Source organism: Cryptomeria japonica, chromosome 2 (genome assembly GCF_030272615.1).
Source record: "Cryptomeria japonica chromosome 2, Sugi_1.0, whole genome shotgun sequence".
Classification (NCBI taxonomy): Eukaryota; Viridiplantae; Streptophyta; class Pinopsida; order Cupressales; family Cupressaceae; genus Cryptomeria; species Cryptomeria japonica.
Window position 1 is genome coordinate 46,855,309 of NC_081406.1, and position 19,845 is coordinate 46,875,153.

At 37.7% G+C, this 19,845-nt stretch overlaps 1 protein-coding gene across 4 annotated transcripts in view; it reads left to right on the top strand.

Moving 5' to 3' along the window:
- Positions 1-19,845, top strand: part of LOC131046218 (protein ARV 2) — a 79,052-nt gene that overhangs the window by 22,105 nt on the left and 37,102 nt on the right. For all 4 annotated transcript variants that reach the window (XM_057979905.2, XM_057979906.2, XM_057979908.2 and 1 more), the window contains one exon: positions 7,917-8,014. In XM_057979905.2, coding sequence (XP_057835888.1) covers positions 7,917-8,014 — 98 coding nt within the window. The remainder of the gene's footprint in view (positions 1-7,916; positions 8,015-19,845) is intronic.

A 19,845-nucleotide genomic window follows, 5' to 3' on the forward strand; every position in this document is an offset into this window, starting at 1 on the left:
TAGATCTTCCTTTCATGCTTGCATCCGCACTGCACCGTCTGTGTACTGACCAGCCCGCACCAAGGTGCGCACCAATCTGCCCTACATATTTGCATCTACACTCTCTGTATACTAATTTGTACACCATCCTTTGTACTAAGGTCTGACATGCTCAGTGTAGAAAGTTAGTTTGCGGTTTGTTGTGACGTTTTCACACATCGCCCCATCACAAATGGGGACCTCCTCTTTTTGCTGAATAAGCCAAGTCTTCTGTAGTCTGTGTCGTCTCTCAACCATAAGGAATGAGTTGTAAGGTCTTGTCAATCTGGATTTTGATCTTTGAAAGTAATGAAATGATTATGCAGGCAATGGATTCTTAAAGAATATACACAATTGAGATAGGATATAGTCTTAATATTGTCATCAAGTCGAGAATTAGGATTTTGATGTATTGAGAAATGCATTGTGCTTATCGCCTTATCCTTCAAACTTTGCATTTCGCTAACTATGAACTTGATTGATACTTGTATTTCACAACGTTTCCTTGTCTTTTTCAGGTACATTGCGGGGAGCAGGACTTTGGATGCTGAGAGGAGGGCATCGTTGAGTGGATGATATCATCATCTAAGGAAGAGATTGCAGTGATAGAACAAAGAATTCACGTGCAGAGGAATGGAATGATGGATATCTGGCTAAGTGTCAGGATAACCTTGAGAATTGATATGAAGAAATGAAAGACAAATAGACAAATTTTGGCTAAGTTTGCAAGTGTTTTGGAGAAATTTGGCTGTCTGGAAGCATGTAATGTCTATTTTAGGATTTTTATCCTTTAGACTTAGAAATGAGCTTAGTAGCCTAGGGCATTGTGAAATCTGAGCAAAGATTTGAAAAGAGAACCCTTAAAGGAAGCTACTAGTGAAATTTGAGCAAATTTTGAGCACTTACTATTTTTAGCAAGTCTATTTTTAGTAAGTTTCATTGCAGCCCGGATTGGCCTGATTTTGTGTTTAAACAAACTTACTATTTTTAGCAGTGTCTATTTTTAGTAAGTTTTACTATGTCCCAGTGTGCCCTAGTTTGGTGTTTGGAAGAACTTACTATTTTTAGTAAGTCTATTTTTGGACAGTCTATCTTTGGCAACTGGCAAGGCATTGACGGTAGAACGTTCCTGAATATCTAGTTCTAAGTCCAAAAAAGTTGAAGAATAGGCAGGTGATTGAAATTTTGGCTGTCTCGGAATCCTTCTCGAAATGACAAAGCATGGAAAAGTCTATTCTTGGGTGCAATTCCCAATAACAGGAGGAATCTTCCAAAATCTGAAAAATCCTTCACCTTTCTCGAAATGGACAAGACCAGTGGAGTGAGCGCAATCCTCATGAAGTGGAGGAATTTTCCAAAACTTGAAAATTCCTCCATTACCCCTCAAATGCGCCCATCCTCCCTCGGGTGCAAATCCCAAGGTAGGGAGGGTTTTCCCTACATGAGGAAATTTCTCCACCTCCAAAATGCGCCTAGGTAGGCTCTTGGGGCGCAAAATCTTAGTTGAGGAGGGATTTTTCCTCATGACCAAAATTCCTTCCTTTAGGACAAAATTCTTGGAAACAGTAAAAATTGGTTGTGTTGGAAATTCTTCTCCTTCGGACTCCAGACGACAAAATTCTTGGAAAACAAAAAAATGATTGTGTCAAAAAATTCCTCCTTCAGGATAGAACACGCCCAAGCATTCATAGAACATGAAATGGCAAAATTTCACAAGGAAAGGAATTTTCCTTCTAGGATTGATATGTGCTCAAGGATTCGTCAGAAGTGGAAACCCAAAAATTTGCCTAAGTATGGAGAAATTCCTTCTCTAGGCTCCAAATGTGCCCATCTCCAAAATGTTAGAAAATGATAAAACATCAAGAATTCATCTATCCAATCCAAAGACGACATCATGACGTCAACAGGCACGAAGGTCCAAGATGAGTAGATGTAGTTTATGACATCCAAGTTCAAGAAGAAATCCAATCTTAGGAAGTTCATGGAGGAGGAATTCCAGTTCCAAAGAATGCCAGTTGAAAGACCTCAAGATTCAAGCGAGTACAAATGAGAAGAATTTACAACTATCTTGAATTTCCTTTGGAAGTCCAAGCAAGATCCCAGTCAGGAAAGAGCAAGGAGGAAGAATTCCAGTTCTAGACGTTCAAGGAAAACATTTAAAGTTCTTGAGATCTAGTTCAAGTGTGAAAGACTTCAAGAATGACAGAATCGTCGACAAGGGAAGATATTCCAAGAAGGTGAATTCCCAAGCAAGCACATTGAAGGAAGAAAATGATCAAGGAAATATAATTTCAAAAAAGTTAATCAAAGTTAGAAACTTGATCACAAAATGATGCAAAATGGAATATTCCTCGTGATGAGTCATTGGGTTCACATGGCGTCCAACGTGCTGAGGTGGCACCCCATCACCTTCTTCGGCCAATCAAACGTCTCCCAACTGTCATGATCAGATTCATTGCATTGGCTGCGAGGAAAGGGATAGTAGGCGCCCTATTTTGGGCAATGAGCTATTAAATGCATAATGGAGCGGTGAGCTATTTAATGCATAATGGGCACCTCATTTGGAGTGATGGGCCATTAAATACATGATGGGCGTGATGCCTTATTAATTGATAGGTTCACTACTTGGCGCTACAAAGGGTTCATTTTGGCCAAATTCCTAATTAGAGTTTGCATGGTGTAATCATGGCCCTTGATTTCAAATCAATCTTGGCCGTTCATTTGTGGGAGGATCTCTATAAAAGGCCCTGCCTTCTCATTTGTAATTCATTAGATAGTTAGCTCATTAGAAGTGAAGAGCTCTTGCTCCTTAGAGTAGAAGTGGAGTAGGAGAAGGAGAAGACATCATTGTAAAACTTGGAGAAATAAAATTTGATTTCATTGAAGATATGGTGGATTCATGTTTATTTCAACTTGTTGCATGGTGTTCTTCCAATTTATCAATTGTTAGATAAAGTGCTTTGATTTCAATGGAGAATGTAATGGTGTTTGATGAATTTCCAAGGTTCATACTTTTTGGATCTTGTTGATTATAAGTTGCAGTGTAAAGTTAGCCCGAGCCACTAAATTTGTGCTAAGTTTGACTGTGGATAGTCATTTGAATTGCGCCATTTTGGGTATTCAAATGCACTTTCTTGATGTGAAAATCCCGTTGCATCCTTGGAAGATTGCACCAGTCTAGTGGAGTTGTAGTTGATCTTGGCAAAGCAAAACCTGATTTATTTGGAATTCGTCAATTGGAGCACTATCCATTGATATCATTGTCCTTAGGATTAGAATTAGGGTTCTCTAACCCTTTCCCCTTTAATTTTAGCTTATTTCAGTTGTGTCCGTTCGAAGAAGAAGCATCACGAGATCGCAATATCCGATGAAGAAGGTCTAGCCAACATTGCAAAAGAAGTGAGAACGATTCAAACGTAAGTCCCTTTGTGTTACCAACATATCACATCAAGCCAAACGAGCTCATATCCAACATAAAGTCCCAAGTTCATAGTAGGAACCTTGGAGTTGCCTCTATGATCTTTGCAATCTTAGCATACGAGGGGTGTTTGCTCAAGAGAGGATAGAGCGCCCTTTGGAAACTTTATTCTATCTTGGTGTGGTCACAAAACACCCATCAACATAGTTGAAAGAATTCAGAGGGAGGTAAACCTAGTTTGACCAAATCTCAACATCTCTAGAAATATGGTGTCTATACCATCATTCAAATTCATTTATAGAAAGGAACTCAACATGATGTTCTCTCTATCACAAAAAGTCTATCTTTGGAGCCACCTCGTTGTTATATCGACTCATTAATACCTTGGAAATGTATGCCCAACTTGACATTTGAAAAAATATATTAGATTTACCGTGATCAATCTTTCCGACAAATCCTTGCACATGGATTCTTAAATACAAAAGAAATATATGACAAATATTGCAAAGAGGCAATTGACAATGACACAAAATGAGTAATCATTCTATTAAGCAATTATAATCTACTCCACCCTCTATTTATAACAATGGAAAAATAAAGGTGGAAAAAGATTCCGTTATTTAAACTTAGAATAAACAACTAGTATAGAAATGCATTTGAAAAAGAGATTATATGTATGCAAACATTGGCAACATAGACACCTTAAGGATGATCTAACTTTTGAGAAATGACCGTGGCTTGCAATTTGCGTAAAACACTTTTTTTATGGGGGTACGATAGAGTGGGATTTTTTAGGTTTATGAGATCCATTTCCAAATGCCATATAGTCTATTAGCTTCTAGTTCCCCAAATTAGCTCCATACAATCACTTTGAGAGAGAGAATTTGGGTTTTTGGGTCTTGACACTTCAACCTAGACTTAGCCAATTTGAAGGTTGGATTTTTGGCTTTTAGACTTTGGGTGACACCTGGAGCTTGTAAGTTTGCATTGGGGAGTTTGGTTCTTTGATGAAGATTAGGCCTTTTCTGTTTGAATGGGATTTTAAGGTTTCCGAGTACTTGCTGGTATTTTTTGAACAAAGTGTTGTCATTGATGTCAAAAGTGTATCACTATTGTCATTGATCTCAAGTTATTCAATATTTTACTGATCATTTACTTCTATCGTGACATGCAAAGCATTTGAAGGACAAAGTCAAGTATGTTCGATAGTTCTCTTAAAGTTATCATTATGTTCTGATATTAGTTGTTCTTGATTGTCTAGCATATTTGCAGAGGTCTAGATGTGTTTGTCGTAGCTTTTTGAGGTCAGTTGCTTAGAGACAGTATATGCACCTAGTTGCACTTGCATGATGTTTGATACAACATGCTACTGCAGAGATGTATTATGGCTCGTGGTTTGGAAGTAAAGAAAAGTTACACATGAATTTTGTCATTGCAGAGTTTCAGAGGATTTGATCAAGTGAACAGAGAGTTATAAGTGATAGAGTGGTCATTATGTTAGGTTGCTAATTGTGCTGATGTTTTTTATGGGTGTGCCAGACAATGGTAACGTGTGAAGGTAGTTTGGGGCCAATTGAGTTTGTGTTGGGTAACGCATAGCGTGTCCCTACTCCTGGTGTAATGTGTTGGCTTCAGGACCAAACTGACTACACGTTTGGTATAATGAAAATGTTTGTGGCTGACTTGCGGATATTGTAAATATGTTCTAGGCTGACATAAGGTTGTAATTAATATTTGAATGTATATATAGTTTGATCTAGGCTCATTCCAATTGTGTGTGATTAGCGGAAGTGACAGAAGTTGTGCAAGTTGCTTACTTAGTTAAGAGCAGTGTAGATGTGTTGAAGTGTGCAAAGTAAGATGAAGATCCTATACACATTGTGAAAGTGATATGGTATAGAGCAGATCAGATAAATATTGAAGATTGAGTTGCAAAGGTCCACATAATATATCTTTTGTATCTTTTGCTTGTAATTGAGGTTGGTGCCTCATTATCTGAGTTGGTGCTCAGTTCTTGAAATAGGGGATTGGTGTCTCCATCTTGGGTTGTAATTCCTGTGGGTTGGTGCCTACAAAATATTATAAGTTATTTTTTATCTTTGTGAGGTTGGATTTGGGCAATAGATCCAAGCAAGTATGGTCATCCTGGCTTTTCCCTTCTGGGTTTCCACGTATACATGGTGTTCTTATATGTTGATGTGTGATTGTGTTTATCATTTGCATAGCTTCTTTAATGATAATTTGAGACCCGGTAATGGTTTTAATGCTATATTGGATTTGAGGATAATTTGGTATATGATGTTTCACCCCCCACTCTTTGAGTATATCTGCGTGCTTAATAGTATTTTGACACTTTCCAATACAAAGCGTGACTCATCAAGACTCTTGATGCCTTAAGAAAATATTGACCCTCTTTTTGACTTTTGAACTTTCCATGACACTTGCAAATGCAAATTGATATTTGAAGATAGCATCCTAGGATCCGCTTCTTGACTAAGGACATAAAAAAATCGTCAAACTTGACATGTGCTTTCAAATTTTGTGTTACACTAATGGCATTGCTTTGATTAAGGTAAGTTGCTTTTGAAGGGACCATAAACCCTACACATGAAAAGTAATAGCAACAATACAATAAAACCACAGCTACACCGTAGCTCAGAACAACGCCATAGAACAACAGACCTTCACCCCAGACCAGCAAACAAACAGCTAGAATGACAACTAACAACATAATAGAATGCAAAAGTCCACAAGTACCCACTGATTAAAAGGAACAAGAAAACATATGCTCATTACAGCTGGTGAGTCTACTCAGCTGCGCCAAGTTCTTCATACAGAAATGACACTTCCTTTGTGCTTCCGTCATCCTTCCCTTTTTGGCTTTACTTGTGTTACCCATGGTAGGATATCTAGGCACTTTTGGCAGCTCAAAAACCTCCCCCTTATCTTTTCCTTTTGCACTTTATAGTTTCTCCTACAAAAATTTCAGACTATAAATGTTGGAATTGATTTAGGCTTTACTGCTATCAGTCTATCCTTAATGTTCTTTATGTCCTCTTCCAGCTTTTGTATATTAACATATTTGTTTTTCCTTTTCAATGTTCAGCAAGTTGATTTCTTGCCTATCTTTCCAGTATTTTAGAGTCAGCTCGTCTTCTTCCTTGGGCTCAAGACCCTTTCCCTCATAGTTTTGGCCCAAAATGGCCATTCTCACATGAAGCCTACGGATTTCTGTAAAAAAACATTTGGAAAGAAGATGATGGTTTTTAGTTTCCTTGACTAATTCCAATGATTGTTTCACAATTTGGTTAGTGACCCTAATCAACCCTATTCACCTCCTAGGCTTTTGGGATTGACTCTTCCCATATGTTAGCTTTACCTTTGCTGTTTTGAAGTATTTCCCTTGCTGCCTACTCCAGTGTCTTTGACCACTTCATCCTCCATTTGCTTCTCATCATAATCCAGATTGGTATTGTCATTGTCAATGTCTCTACAAGTGAATCTGTCCTCTCCACTTTTCTCTTCCTGTTCTGAGGAAGACTCAATTTGACTTTTCTTCCGCCTTGTAGAAGAATAACCCTTCTTCATAGAGGGGTTGGAGTGTCTCCAATAATTTAATTCGCCAAGGGTAGTGGCTCTATGATGGAGGTCATCCCATTATATACAATTTTTTTTTCTTTTGATTATAGCAAATAATGCCTTCATCTTGGCGCAAGACATGGGTCAGCCAGCATTAATAAAGTAATTAATTTAATTCCATCACCTTCATTTGCTTAAGGTAGTTGGCCATGATCAAGTTCTTTCTTTGATGACAATTAGTGGCCTTTGGCCTTTCAATCCTCATTAGCGATTTCCTTCTTGGACCACCGTTTTCCATCTTGACATTAATGACAACTAATCCAACAATCTCCTTTGACATCAATGACAATAATCCAACAACCTACTATGACATCAATGACAATAATCCAACACTTAGGACCTATAAAATATTTGTGATGGCTTTAGGTGATGATAAACTTAGTAGAACAAATTTGTTTTTTGGATTGGCCTTGGCTGAAATGGATGGTTCTATGCATAGTAGAGGAGCCATCCCCTTTTCCCTCGGTAGTGTTTCTTCTAGGATTCTAAGATTGGCATTAGCATTTCTTCATTTACATCAATTTTCTATATGCAATCTAGATATTTGTTTGCTACTTTCTAGGAGGGTTAGGAGTAAGTTTTTTTTTAAGAGAAAAGTCGTTCAATTACTAGAAAGTTCTTAGTGTTTGTTGAGCGATTCACATGAGCAACTATTTTTTGTTATGGATTGGTACTGAAATCTTTTGTTTGTAGTCTTGGAAAGATTCCCTTTACCTTTTGCACATGTTCTTCTGTTATTCATTGAGTATTTTGTATGTAATTTTTTGCTTTTCAAGAAAAAGGCTTTTACTTTCATATAAGAGAATTAACATCTTAATCATTTCTTGATTGTTTTTTGCAGATAATGGCAAACACAGTTTTGAGCAACCTATTATTTTTCTGCATATTATTTATCATGGTCAATTCTTTCAAAAGTAAGAAAGAAAATTTTGAGAACAGGTTAGCAACATCTCAAATCATCTCTTTTTAATTTAGGATTCTTTTGATTTGTATAATATTTTGAAAGTTCTAGAATATCATATGTTTGTGACTTGTTTGCTAATTTGCAATTTTTCATAGTTAACCTGAAAAATTAATACACACCAACAGGTGAGAATAAAGGGACTTAACTATTATAACAAGTAATTTGAATGCCTAAATAATACCTTATTTGTATTCCTATAAATTGGTTATGTTATAGACCTAATTAGGCCTGATTAGTTACTAATTGTTATACCAGCAGATGAACCTATCACCTTGAACGGACACATCCTTTTAAGCATGCTCCTTGGGCGACATAAATAAGTACAACCTATCATTATAATTATTCATGTCAAACATTTACTTCTTATTCTTCTTTTAAAATCTATATGTAAAATAATACATATTCATCATGCATGTGGTAAGTACATGACATGTTATCTAACAATTAACTCCAACATATTAACATTTAATATCAGAGAATTGTGGGGCTGTGTCATCAGCGTCTGGGAGTTGTCCTGGATGTTTTGAGGATAGGAATGAAATTCTTAGACCCACCGCTCCTCTTCCTTTACCTCCTTACCCCACTTGCAAAAAATCTGAGACATTTGACTTTTCAGGAAACACCATGGAGATTTCAGGACATCCACAATGACTGCTACAATTTTATTTAGAAGGCTTCAGAAAATAATCAAAAAAAAAAAAAACCTTAAATTAAAAGGGGTTCCTAGCAAGGCTCTCCACTGGAACAAAATCCTAAACTCAACACATTTCATTTTCTATTTGTAACAACAAAGGAAAGAGCGAAGGTATGAAAAAAGAGAGGAGGAAGAAGAAAAAAAACATAGAGGCGGAGGTAGTGTTAACTGTTAAATTATACATTTGTATCTGATGCATATTGACAACACTGCTGCAAGGTCAATGACAGTATGAATATTGGCCAGCACTAATGTTGATATCAACCAGCAGGTTTAACTGCTTTTTTGGCCTTCTCTGTGGAATTTACATTGGGGATCTAAGTTAATTGTAATATCTGGTGGGGACAATCAACCGAATTCAATGCTTGATCTATGAAATGCATGTAATATAATGACATTGTGCCTGACATTGCTAAGATTGGTCAGATCAGCAATTTAACCTTAAAATTTAGGAATTCGATGCTAGTTGTCTAAGAGAGAGAATGAATAATTTGATTGGGGTTTTGACAGACTTTTTATTGCTGACATTAACAACATTAATTTTTAGGTATGTAATGTTTTCACAGTCCACTCATTATACTGATGATAGATCAGAGTGTGATCCAAAAAATTATACAAAATCTTCTACATAATTTTTTCTTATTGTAAAACTAAATATTAATCTTCTTTCATGAATGATAATTTATGTGAACTTTTAATGATTCAATGGATGTAATGTACCCTTCTTGTTGGAAATGTTGTCATTGATGTCAAAGGCATATTAATTAAGATTGCTGTCATTGATGTCGAAGGAAAGAATTGATGTCAAGATTGATATTAATATGAAAGGAAAGATTTTGAGGGAAATTCCTAGAGGCTGATTCCTTAAGGTTTGAGAGGATTAAAATGATGTTTAAAGTTAAAAGTTCGTTGCTGTTATGAAGGCTGATCATGTTTGAAGACATGATTATACAGAGATGATTGAAGGCAGAATATTATGATAACCGATTTTATTGGTGTCCAAGACAAACAGTTATGAAGACCGATCTTGTTTGAAGACATTTAAATTTATAATAAACTTGCTGATCATGATAACTAAAAGAAGAGTAGCTATCTAAAAGAGCAATCAATCATAAAATCATTACTGTTCATGAAGGCCAATAAGAAGAGCAGCCGGATGCACATCAATAGGATATGATAATTGCTGAAGGAAATAGAAACTTGAAAAGCAAATGATGCAACTTCATCTATGATAGTCACTTGGATGTTTAGTTAACTATAAATCACAATTAATTTTGGTGGGTTGACTCTCCTAATAGTCACCACATTCTAAGCCACAATTATTCAAAGTTAAATAATCTTTATAGAGGCCAATCTTAAACAATGCATTCGCTTATAAGAAAAAGCATTTGTTTGTAAAAGTCACCTCTCTTTGAGAAGGTGTATCACTTGTGAAAAGGTATGTCTTTCAAAGTTAAAAACACCTCTTGGAAGGCATAAATAGAGATGGCGAATGGTGGATAAAGAATGAGTGGAGACATGTGAAGTAAGAAAAAGGAGATGAGCGAGTGTCAAATATGAAATAGTCATTGAATTGAAGAAATATCAACAGAAGTCCAAGAGAAAATTTCGTGGTGGAACAGAAACAAAATATTATCATGGGAAATCAGACTTTGTAAGAGCAGAATTTTCTTATTTATAAACAGCAGATTCATGCAGAGTTTATGGCAGATTTGAAGAATATGTGCAAACTATGAAAAGAGGGTAAAGGCAATGATTGAGTTAAAGCAGATTTGTTAGTGAATGACATGACCATTCAAATGGCTGTATCTATTTCAAAGAGGTGCATCGTTTCATGAAGACATGAGATATAAAAGGGAGTAAGATTTTGTGAAGAGTGTTGTGTGTGAAAAATAATATATATATATAATATGCTGCTCCCCAGGCATACTAAAGCTAAATTTTGGCGGGGCATCACAATCAAACCCTGGTTGTTCAGGCAGCAGATTTATCATCCGGGATCACACAGGAAACCCATCATGGCTAGGGGCGCTCAAAATCCCTGATGGCTCAAACAATGATGCTGAGTTTAGAGCCCTCTACTCTATGAGGGACTGAAATGGTGCACGAAACCAATTATCAGTAGAATAGACATCGAGGGTGACTCAAAAATCATTATAAATGCAGTCACATCAAACACTGCACCAAGCTGGAAGTTTCAGACATGGATTAAAAAACATCAAAGAGCTACTTGATGTGGTTGCTGATTATACACTACTTTAAAAAACATCAAAGAGCTACTTTAAATATCATTTTGACCTTGTGTCTTGACTTGGACTCATCCAAATTTGGAGGGGAAGACTTGACAATGTATATTTCGCCTTGGTCCCTTGGAGAGGGACAGGAGCGATTTTGCATTCATAAGCTCACTTGTGTTTTGCTAGCTTCCAAAATTATCTTCAACGGATTGATCGCGTCTTCCTTCACCCACCTCAAACGTAAAACTTGTTTTTCTCTTGCCCGAATCTTGTCTTGAGGGAAAATCGCTCTGGTCCCTTGGAGAGGGACAGGAGCACCCTAGCCAGTCACCTTGGTCCCTTGGAGAGGGACAGGGGTGAACTTGTTACTTAGGCCGATTTTCTTCATTGTGGCGTACTTAAGTTATATTCAACGGGCAAAACATACTTCCCTTGACCTCCTCAAATCGCGAAACCACTTAAATCTTGCAAGGATAATGCGAAATTGGGATTCAAGCTCCGGTCCTTCAGTGAGGGACAGGAGCGAATTTGCAAATCCAAGCTCATCCGTCCTTTGTTAGCCTTCCAAATTATATTCAATGGATAAATCATGTTTTCCTTGGTCTCTTCAAATCATAAAATTGTCTTGATCCCGCAAGAATAGTGCAATTTTGAAAATCAAGCTCCGGTCCTTCAGTGAGGGACAGGAGCGATTTTTTTCCTCAAGGCCAAATCACTACAATTTTCATCTCAAAATTTCTTTGCTAGGGAAGATTTCACCTTACTTCAGGCTATGAATAAAAGTTAATGTCCAAAAAAGGTCTAAAATTGTGTATATAAAGAAAAGCGCTCTGGTCCTTCAGTGAGGGACAGGAGCGAATTTGACCTTCTAGGCAAAAATTCATCATTTCATTGTCTTTGATCAAGTCCGGATGCTCGATCATGCTCATTTCGTCCTTTACCATGCTTTTGATGTCTCAATTTGTCCAAACAAGGTCAGGAATGACTCCACTATGCCTTTTCGCTCTGGACCCTTGGTGAGGGACATGAGCGATTCGCCTTGGACCCTTGGAGAGGGACAGGAGCGCTTTTCGCTCTGGATCCTCAGCGAAGGACAGGAGCGAAATTTGACTTTTCGAACTCTCTATCAGGATAATTTTTATGGAGTATAAGTGACATTTCCCTCTATCTTTCTTCTTTCTTATACTTTAAGTTATATTCCATATATACTTTCAGGGTGTTTGAGAGTGGTTTCAGACCTCCAGGAGTTATATTGCAAAATCTAGTTTTTTGAGGTTTTTTAGTTTCCAGACTTAGTCAAATTCAGGATCAGGACATTCCAGACTTAGCCAAATTTCAGGATCAGGACTTTCAGACTTAGCCCAAATTTCAGGACATTCCAGACTTAGCCAAATTTCAGGATCAGGACTTTCAGACTTAGCCCAAATTTCAGGACATTCCAGACTTAGCCAAATTTCAGGATCAAGACATCACTCAAGCTGGACTTACTTATCCATGTGATCACCTGGGCGACACTCAAAATGCAAAGGCTAACTAACAAAACCCTAAAAGACCAAAAAAACAAACCCTAAAAAGCAAAAAACATGGGTCCCCATTTGCAATGGGGCGATGTGTGAAAACGTCACAACAGGATGATATGTGGGATTCTAAATTTAATTTTTGTTTCTACTTATTAGACTGTATATATGTATATATTTATGATTTTTACATTTTTTTGTACAGACGTACCCATACGTATCCACCCCCCCCAAAAATTGCCGTACCAGCGTACCGTACCCGTACTTGTGCCCGTACCTGTACCGGCAACTTAGCATTACAATGCTCAAGAAAGGCAGATCATTGCACCAGATAGGAGAGTATTGGCTCATCTCAGAGAGTTAGCCATTCAGGAAGCATTTGGGATCCTAAGTAACAACTGAACGTCATATAAAACTAAGGAAACCAAAAGGCTCTATGAAGACCAGCTTGAGCTCTGTGTGACAAATGTCAATAAGTCGTGGCTAGAGAAGCCAAGGCCTAGCCTCAAGAAAATGCCAAAGAAATTGCTTCGTACTGACTTCAAGGGGGACTATGGTGATATCATTTTATTGCTGAATACAGTAATGAGCAGCTCTCAAGGTGCGCCATTTGAAACTTGGATGTACTATTTAATTGATGAAATCACCTTTGGAGTCAGAATGTTCAATTGGTCCAGGATAATTACAGACAACCTGAATGAATAGCTGAAAAATTTGGAAAGGACGAAGACCTTTTACATGAGCTCCTACATTGTCTACTTTTTGGCAAGAAACTATAGATATACAGGATTGATTTGCGAGGGCATAGTAGGCAATGGCGAGAATGAATTTAAGTCCTATGACTGTTATTCACAGCTGCAACTTAGTGAGAAGGCCTACTTCAAAAGGGTATATGATGTACATTACTAGGACATTGCAGGGAGGAACTCATCAGAGACTCACTCAGGAGGCCAAGAGCTTAATAAGCAAGTATGGATCCTGGTTTATCCAGTATCCAAGATTCACATACATAAGAGTCCAAGGATTTATCAGATGTCCTTAACCACTTCCGATTTATCCCAATAATCAAATGATTTTGCTAGAAGTCCTTCGACAATTGGAAACATATCAAGGCTTCCAAAGAACAAAGTAGAAGGCGGCCATTTCCTTTCCATTTTTCTTTGGAAATATGTTGGAGTCTTGCCCAATGGCGCAGGCAATTGAGAGTGCCAGGTTAGAAATGCAGTGGTATCCATTCACATTTTACCGATCTAGGGCTAATTTCAATCCTCACAACCATATTGGATCAGTGAATGGAGAGAGGTACAGGCATAGGGTTGATCTAGAGGATTTTTGGGCAAATGCTACAGACGAGTTTGATATCAGGAAAAGTTTATTGTCTAGATTTCCAGTAAGCTTGATCCGAACAACAAAGCTTTTCCGTGTGCTTGATCAGTTAGAGGATGATGGAGAGTACACTCAGTCGCGCTTTGATGAAAAATGGCCTCTTCCTCCTGTGAAATGGTCAAAACCAGAGCTCGCAGATTTAGCCACTTTAATGCGGCCAATTGTCAAATATTCATAATGGTGGGTTGATTAGCAAGTCCAAGTGCTAAGGCGAAGAAATTTCACCCTCACTTATAACTTGATGGGCAAAATGGAATCATATTCTTCAAATGTAGAAGTGTCTCAAAGTGTTGAGCCAATTGAAAACACTAATTCCAAGAAAAGGGAGGAAGCAGTTGAGAGCTCTTCAAGGTCAAAGGGGAAGAAAGTTGTGAATGAGGAACTTGCCCAGAAAAAGCATAGGTAAGAGCCATCCCGTTTTGCCACGTCCAGGAATTTGAACGATGTATTAACTATTGAGGATGAATCATTGGTTGAAATAAAGATTTCTTCAATTCATGAGGGAAATATGGAGTCAATCTAGCAGGAAGATGAAGAAGCCCCATCTCCTATAGGCATAAAGATGCTTGAATTAGAAAATGAAATGGATATTCTAGGCGAGGAATTTCAGGAGAGAATGATTTCTGCTCTTCGAGGAGGTCGGGATATTCCATGTGAAGAAAGTAATCAGGAGGAGGAAGGCATTGAACAACCTATGATTCCTAATTGGTTGAAGGAAAGGTTGAAAATAAAAGTGCCTATGGAAGTAGTCCATGAAGAAGATGACATGGCCGATTTTTTGGCTAGATTAGGGAAGGTTGCTACAAAGAAACCAGCTAAGAGATTTTCCACTATCCAGAGGGATGAAACTGGATGTCGTATAGTTCAAATTGTTGTACCGAAAGTGGACAAGGCAAAGGAGGATATTACTCCTCAGGAGTATGAAATCATGAAATATCTCTTGTACTATAATGAGTCATGACTGAGAACAAGGAATATTTTCTGTCCAAACTGCGTGTTATGCTGTTCTGAGATTTGTGTGTTATGCTGACAGAGTTTTCAGTTTGTAATGAAGATCATCACACTGAATATCTTATGAATAATCAACTTCTAAATGACTCCCCTTGACCGATAGTTAACTAGAGATGCATATGCAACTATCTATTGATGATATATATGAATCTAGGTCCAAAAGTCATAACTAACAGCAACTGACATTATGACAAACAATTGTCATACACCCTCAGATAATCATGAATAAGATCAAAGCTCCTTTCTTCTTTATTTCATTTAACTTTCAAATAGGACATTACATTGGCAGCAATAAGATCAATACATGGCCTGCTATCAAGGACCACCTTTCAGACTTTCTGAAGACAAATGACTGCAACTAACCTATACATTCAGTCTGAAATTACAATGAAATAATAATGCCAAAAGAACCTGGAATTAATTGCCTTGAAGAAGCAAGCAATATCATGTGATTGGGAGCCTCCAATGATTGAATTCGACCTCCTTAGCAAAATCGCCCCTGCTGCTGCAAATGATGAAGGACTGATGATAAGTGCTATGACTGCTGCTAGCCTCCAATTGTTGTCCAAAACTAATCACCCTTCCTTCCCAAGTAGAGCGCTGTCCTTAATGATGAGTTTGGATGCCAAATTGAAGAGATATGAGCAAAATTGAAAGTATAACCTGCCTGCCACGATTTTGACTCAGACTGAAATATATCACTGATTTATTCACCAATCACCTCCCAATATCTTCAAGAAGAATCGCCTTTTACCCCTAAGAATATCGCTGGCCTTCAAAGTGGGATTTGATGCTTCAATGTAGAGGAATGAATAAAATCGTGGGTATGGGGTCAGCAGCTCGTTTTTTCTTCAGACCTGATATATGATCAGTGAGCACACTATTTTACCCCAAATGCTCCTCCAATTGGATCGATTATCCTTCCTAACCAAAATCGATATGCAATGAACACTAAATCTGCCAATCCGAAAATTCAACAATTCATCTATCATGGCAAACAGCAAAACTCGATAAGCACACTTAGGAAGATTGATATGTCTCCCTCTCACAATAGAAACCCCTCAAAAGATCTCTCACCTCCTTAGTTATGCTAACCATCAGGAGTTTCCGTTCCCAAATGATTGTTTACAGAAAACCCTTCGGCTCCACAAGTCTACACAAGAAGAGATATTCACAACAACTAATGCTCAACAATGAATCACCTTACTCTATTTATTCTTTTCATATCCAATCATGTGATTCCTTCTAGAAGATTCTCTTCTTATCCTGTAGGTACACGTTATTATTATTTTATTACACATTAATTTAATTGCACTTTTTAAAATATTATTATATTATAATTAGAGTGCACATGTCTCACAATACGTGTAATCTCCTTATTTTGCCATAAAACCAAGTAGACATGAAATGTGAAGCTGTAAATCACTGCAAACCGACCCCCTAATTAATCCTTTTGGCCTACGAGGGTCAAGTGATAGGCCAATCCCGTGAATATTTGCGGACTAATGAGAAGGGGACGTTAAAAATCACCACCATCAACTTAGGACCAACTACAAAAGGTCAAGAGGTTGAGGACTAGGATAATTCAGTTACTTCCATGAAAGCGAGATTGGAAAAGGAGATAGGAAAGAAAAGAGAATACAAGAGGGAAGTTGAGCGCCTAAAGGAATATATTCAACACTTGACCAAAAGCCTCTTAATCAAAGTGATGCAGTGGCTCCTCTTCTTTTGAATTCTTCATAGGAAGCAATCAAAGATTTTGAAGAAAAAAAGATAACAGCCAGAGAGGCCAAGGAGTGGATCGTGAGCAAAAGTGAAGAAGCAGCCACATTTGTGGAAAGATTAATGTTGGCATATGGACAGGCCTCCTTTTTGCTTCCATGCCTCAGCGTGTTGAAAGGAATTCCCAGGCATGAAAATGGCAGAAGCCTGGGACGACCTTCATGATGTCTGTGACAGAATTATCCATGCCTCAGCGTGTTGAAAGGAATTCCCAAGCAGGAATTGATTGATGGAAAAGTAATTGCAGCAGGAGCTGCATATGATTTCAACACATGGCACTGGACATTGGTTGCACGGAGTGAAGTCCTAGAAAGAGTGAAGGCTGATAGTATTAGGACTGAGGAGCAGATTAGAGAAGTTCAAAACAAGATTTTCCTTATAGCTACTGATCTGCTTGAGAAAGAGACCATCCGAGAAAATGATATGCAGCTGGTAAGTCTAAAACTTAGAATTTAGGAGTTTTTCTTTGCCGTCACTGAACCAGTCTTGAAGTAGAATTTGACTAAGGCATCAAATTTCTTGTCCATTCGGGATGCCTTCCAGAAGCAAGAGTTGGAATGGGAGATTGCTTTTGCCGCATGTGCAGATGATTTGGACGGATTGGAATTCAAGGTCAATATGCTGCCATATGTCACAATGGAGAAGGTCAGCCCGATCGTGTCTAGGTCCATTGAACATATTGCCACTTGTCCTTCATGCATTTGTTCTTGATGTTATTTTGGGAAACCTTAATTGGGGTTTTTATGTTTTGATCTCAGCCGTTGATCTTATAGATTGATCTCGGCATTTCATTTGTTTTCCGGAACTCTATATAAACTCCTATTCTCTCATTTTGTTGTGTGGAGAGACCTATGAAATTGTTGCTGAGAGCTACTTTGGTAATATAAGTTCACTTGCAGTTTGCTTTGAAACCTTATTATTATCACGTGGTTGCATACTTTTTTCAACATAGAATAGATTTGCTTAGAGTAAATTTTCTTTTTCAAAGTTGTCAGCTGAATGAAGGATTTGATAGTATAGATTGGTGAAACAATTGCTCATACTTTCTTTGAATGAATGATTTTTGTTCATTGTGTAAAGTTAGCCTGAGCTTATCATTGTGGATGCTTTAACTCTTACTTTGGATAAATATTGTTCGTTGGATGGTATAATTCATAGTATTCAAATTTTTAGCACAACCCTAAAAGATTTCACTTACTTTGTGTAGTTGTCCCTAAAGTGGCGAAGCAAAGTATTGTTATTGGTTTCACCTAATTTTTACCGTCTCTTGAGTTCTTAGGAGTAGCATAGAACTTCTAAACAGTTTATCCTTTTTATCCTTTTTTTCTGAAGTCCAAAATTGAAAATCTAAAAAAAGAGAGTAGTTACTACCAAATTCGTTCAAGTCTTGACTTGTGAACGATATTAGTTGAGTGGAAATCCCCCTTGTATTTCAGCATACATAACCAAGGAAGCTATCCAACATAGAGTCACCCGTTCGCACATATAAACCTTGGAGTCATTGTGTGGTCTTTCTTTGCAATCCTGGCATACGTAGTGATTTTGTTCAAGAGAGGGTAGAGTGTCCTTGATATTATATTCTAATGTTCGGTGAATGATAAAACGTACACCAACACCTACCATGATCCATATTGTTCAACTAGCTCCGTTGCCGCTTTGGACAACCTTTATGGATTCCGCCTTGCAACATCCTTGTAATATACATGGTGAAAGCATCATTCACCCTCCTATAGTCTTCAATTCTATGCATATCAAGTTGTGGATAACATTCATAACTTCTATATTGTCCCGGTCCATTCCCGACTTCTCCCTTGCATATTAGTCCTTTATATGTGACAAATCTTCAAGTATATACACAAGGTAGGAAGTCATGGCAAATGACTTAGTCTTCTCCACATTCCTTAATTGAAAATCTAGTTTGTTGCTGATAATCTTCGCCCAATTGATCATTGTTCCTCTTATACAATTTTGGACAAAGTAATACATCCATCCTTCGAACAAGGCACCTTGCGGCATCCCCATCACTTGGTTGAGTAGGAGTACCAAATCGTTATATTTCTCTATGAAATCTGTACACATGAGTGTCTTTGGCGCCTTGGAGTGATGAGGCTTTGGCTCAATCATCCATTCCTTGTTAACAATTGTCTTGCATGCATCCGCCTTTAATTTGTACTTTGCTTCATATTCATCTTTCGTTCTTTCCTTCATATCTACACTGCGAGAAATTCCAAACACTTCAGTAATTGCATCCTCAGCAAGGTAGGCAATGGTTATCCCTTTGGGAGTCCAGATCATCCTGGAGAGAGGATCAGAATGTCTTGCGCATTCGAGAATAAGCTCGCTACACTGTATGGATTGAGGAAATCTAATGGCGTGGTAAATGTCACTCTTCATGATATTGGCGTATGTAGGAGAAGGAAGCTGGTTCTTTGCTCCGAACATCCTTTGCCACATTCGCTCCATATTCGAATCCTGTGATTCCTTTCCATCGAGAAGACAATTTGGAATCCGGATAAAATTCCTCCTGAACCATCTTCAACTGCTCCTTCCGAATTCCAATCTCGGATTTAGACATGGTACCTGTATGAAACTCGAAGTCAATAACTTGGAAAATTATCTATTTCCAGAATTGAATTAGTTCTGATTTTTTATGATCTAGACAAATCTAGGAATGAAAATCAGAAATATTATCCATATTATTAACAAATTCTGAAAATAGAAAGAAATTGATACGAATAGGGTCCAAAACCCTCATAAAAACACCCAATTTTCAGACTTAAATGAGGCCTGATTTTAAAATTAAGTCTGAAGAGAGTTTGTATACTCAGAAAATTATTAAAAATGAAGTCAAAGGAGTAATACCAAAATCTCAAAATGCTCTGGAAAGGTGTAAAAAGTTTAATTTTTCACTCTTTGATGTCTAAAGACACCCTTCCAAACTCAGTAATGGCTGCCAAATGTCTGAAGACAACCTGCAATACTCATAAATCAGTTACTTAACGAGGTTGCAGCCATGTAGAATGCTCATGTTTGATGAAATGTTACCTCTCCAATGTCAAAATGGTCAAATTTGGGCAAGAATAAAGGGCTGGTAAAAATAAATCAGTCTGAAGAGAGATCTGAAAATGAAGTTTCAGACCCTGCCAGCACATCAAACAATGATGGCACACTCAGAAAAT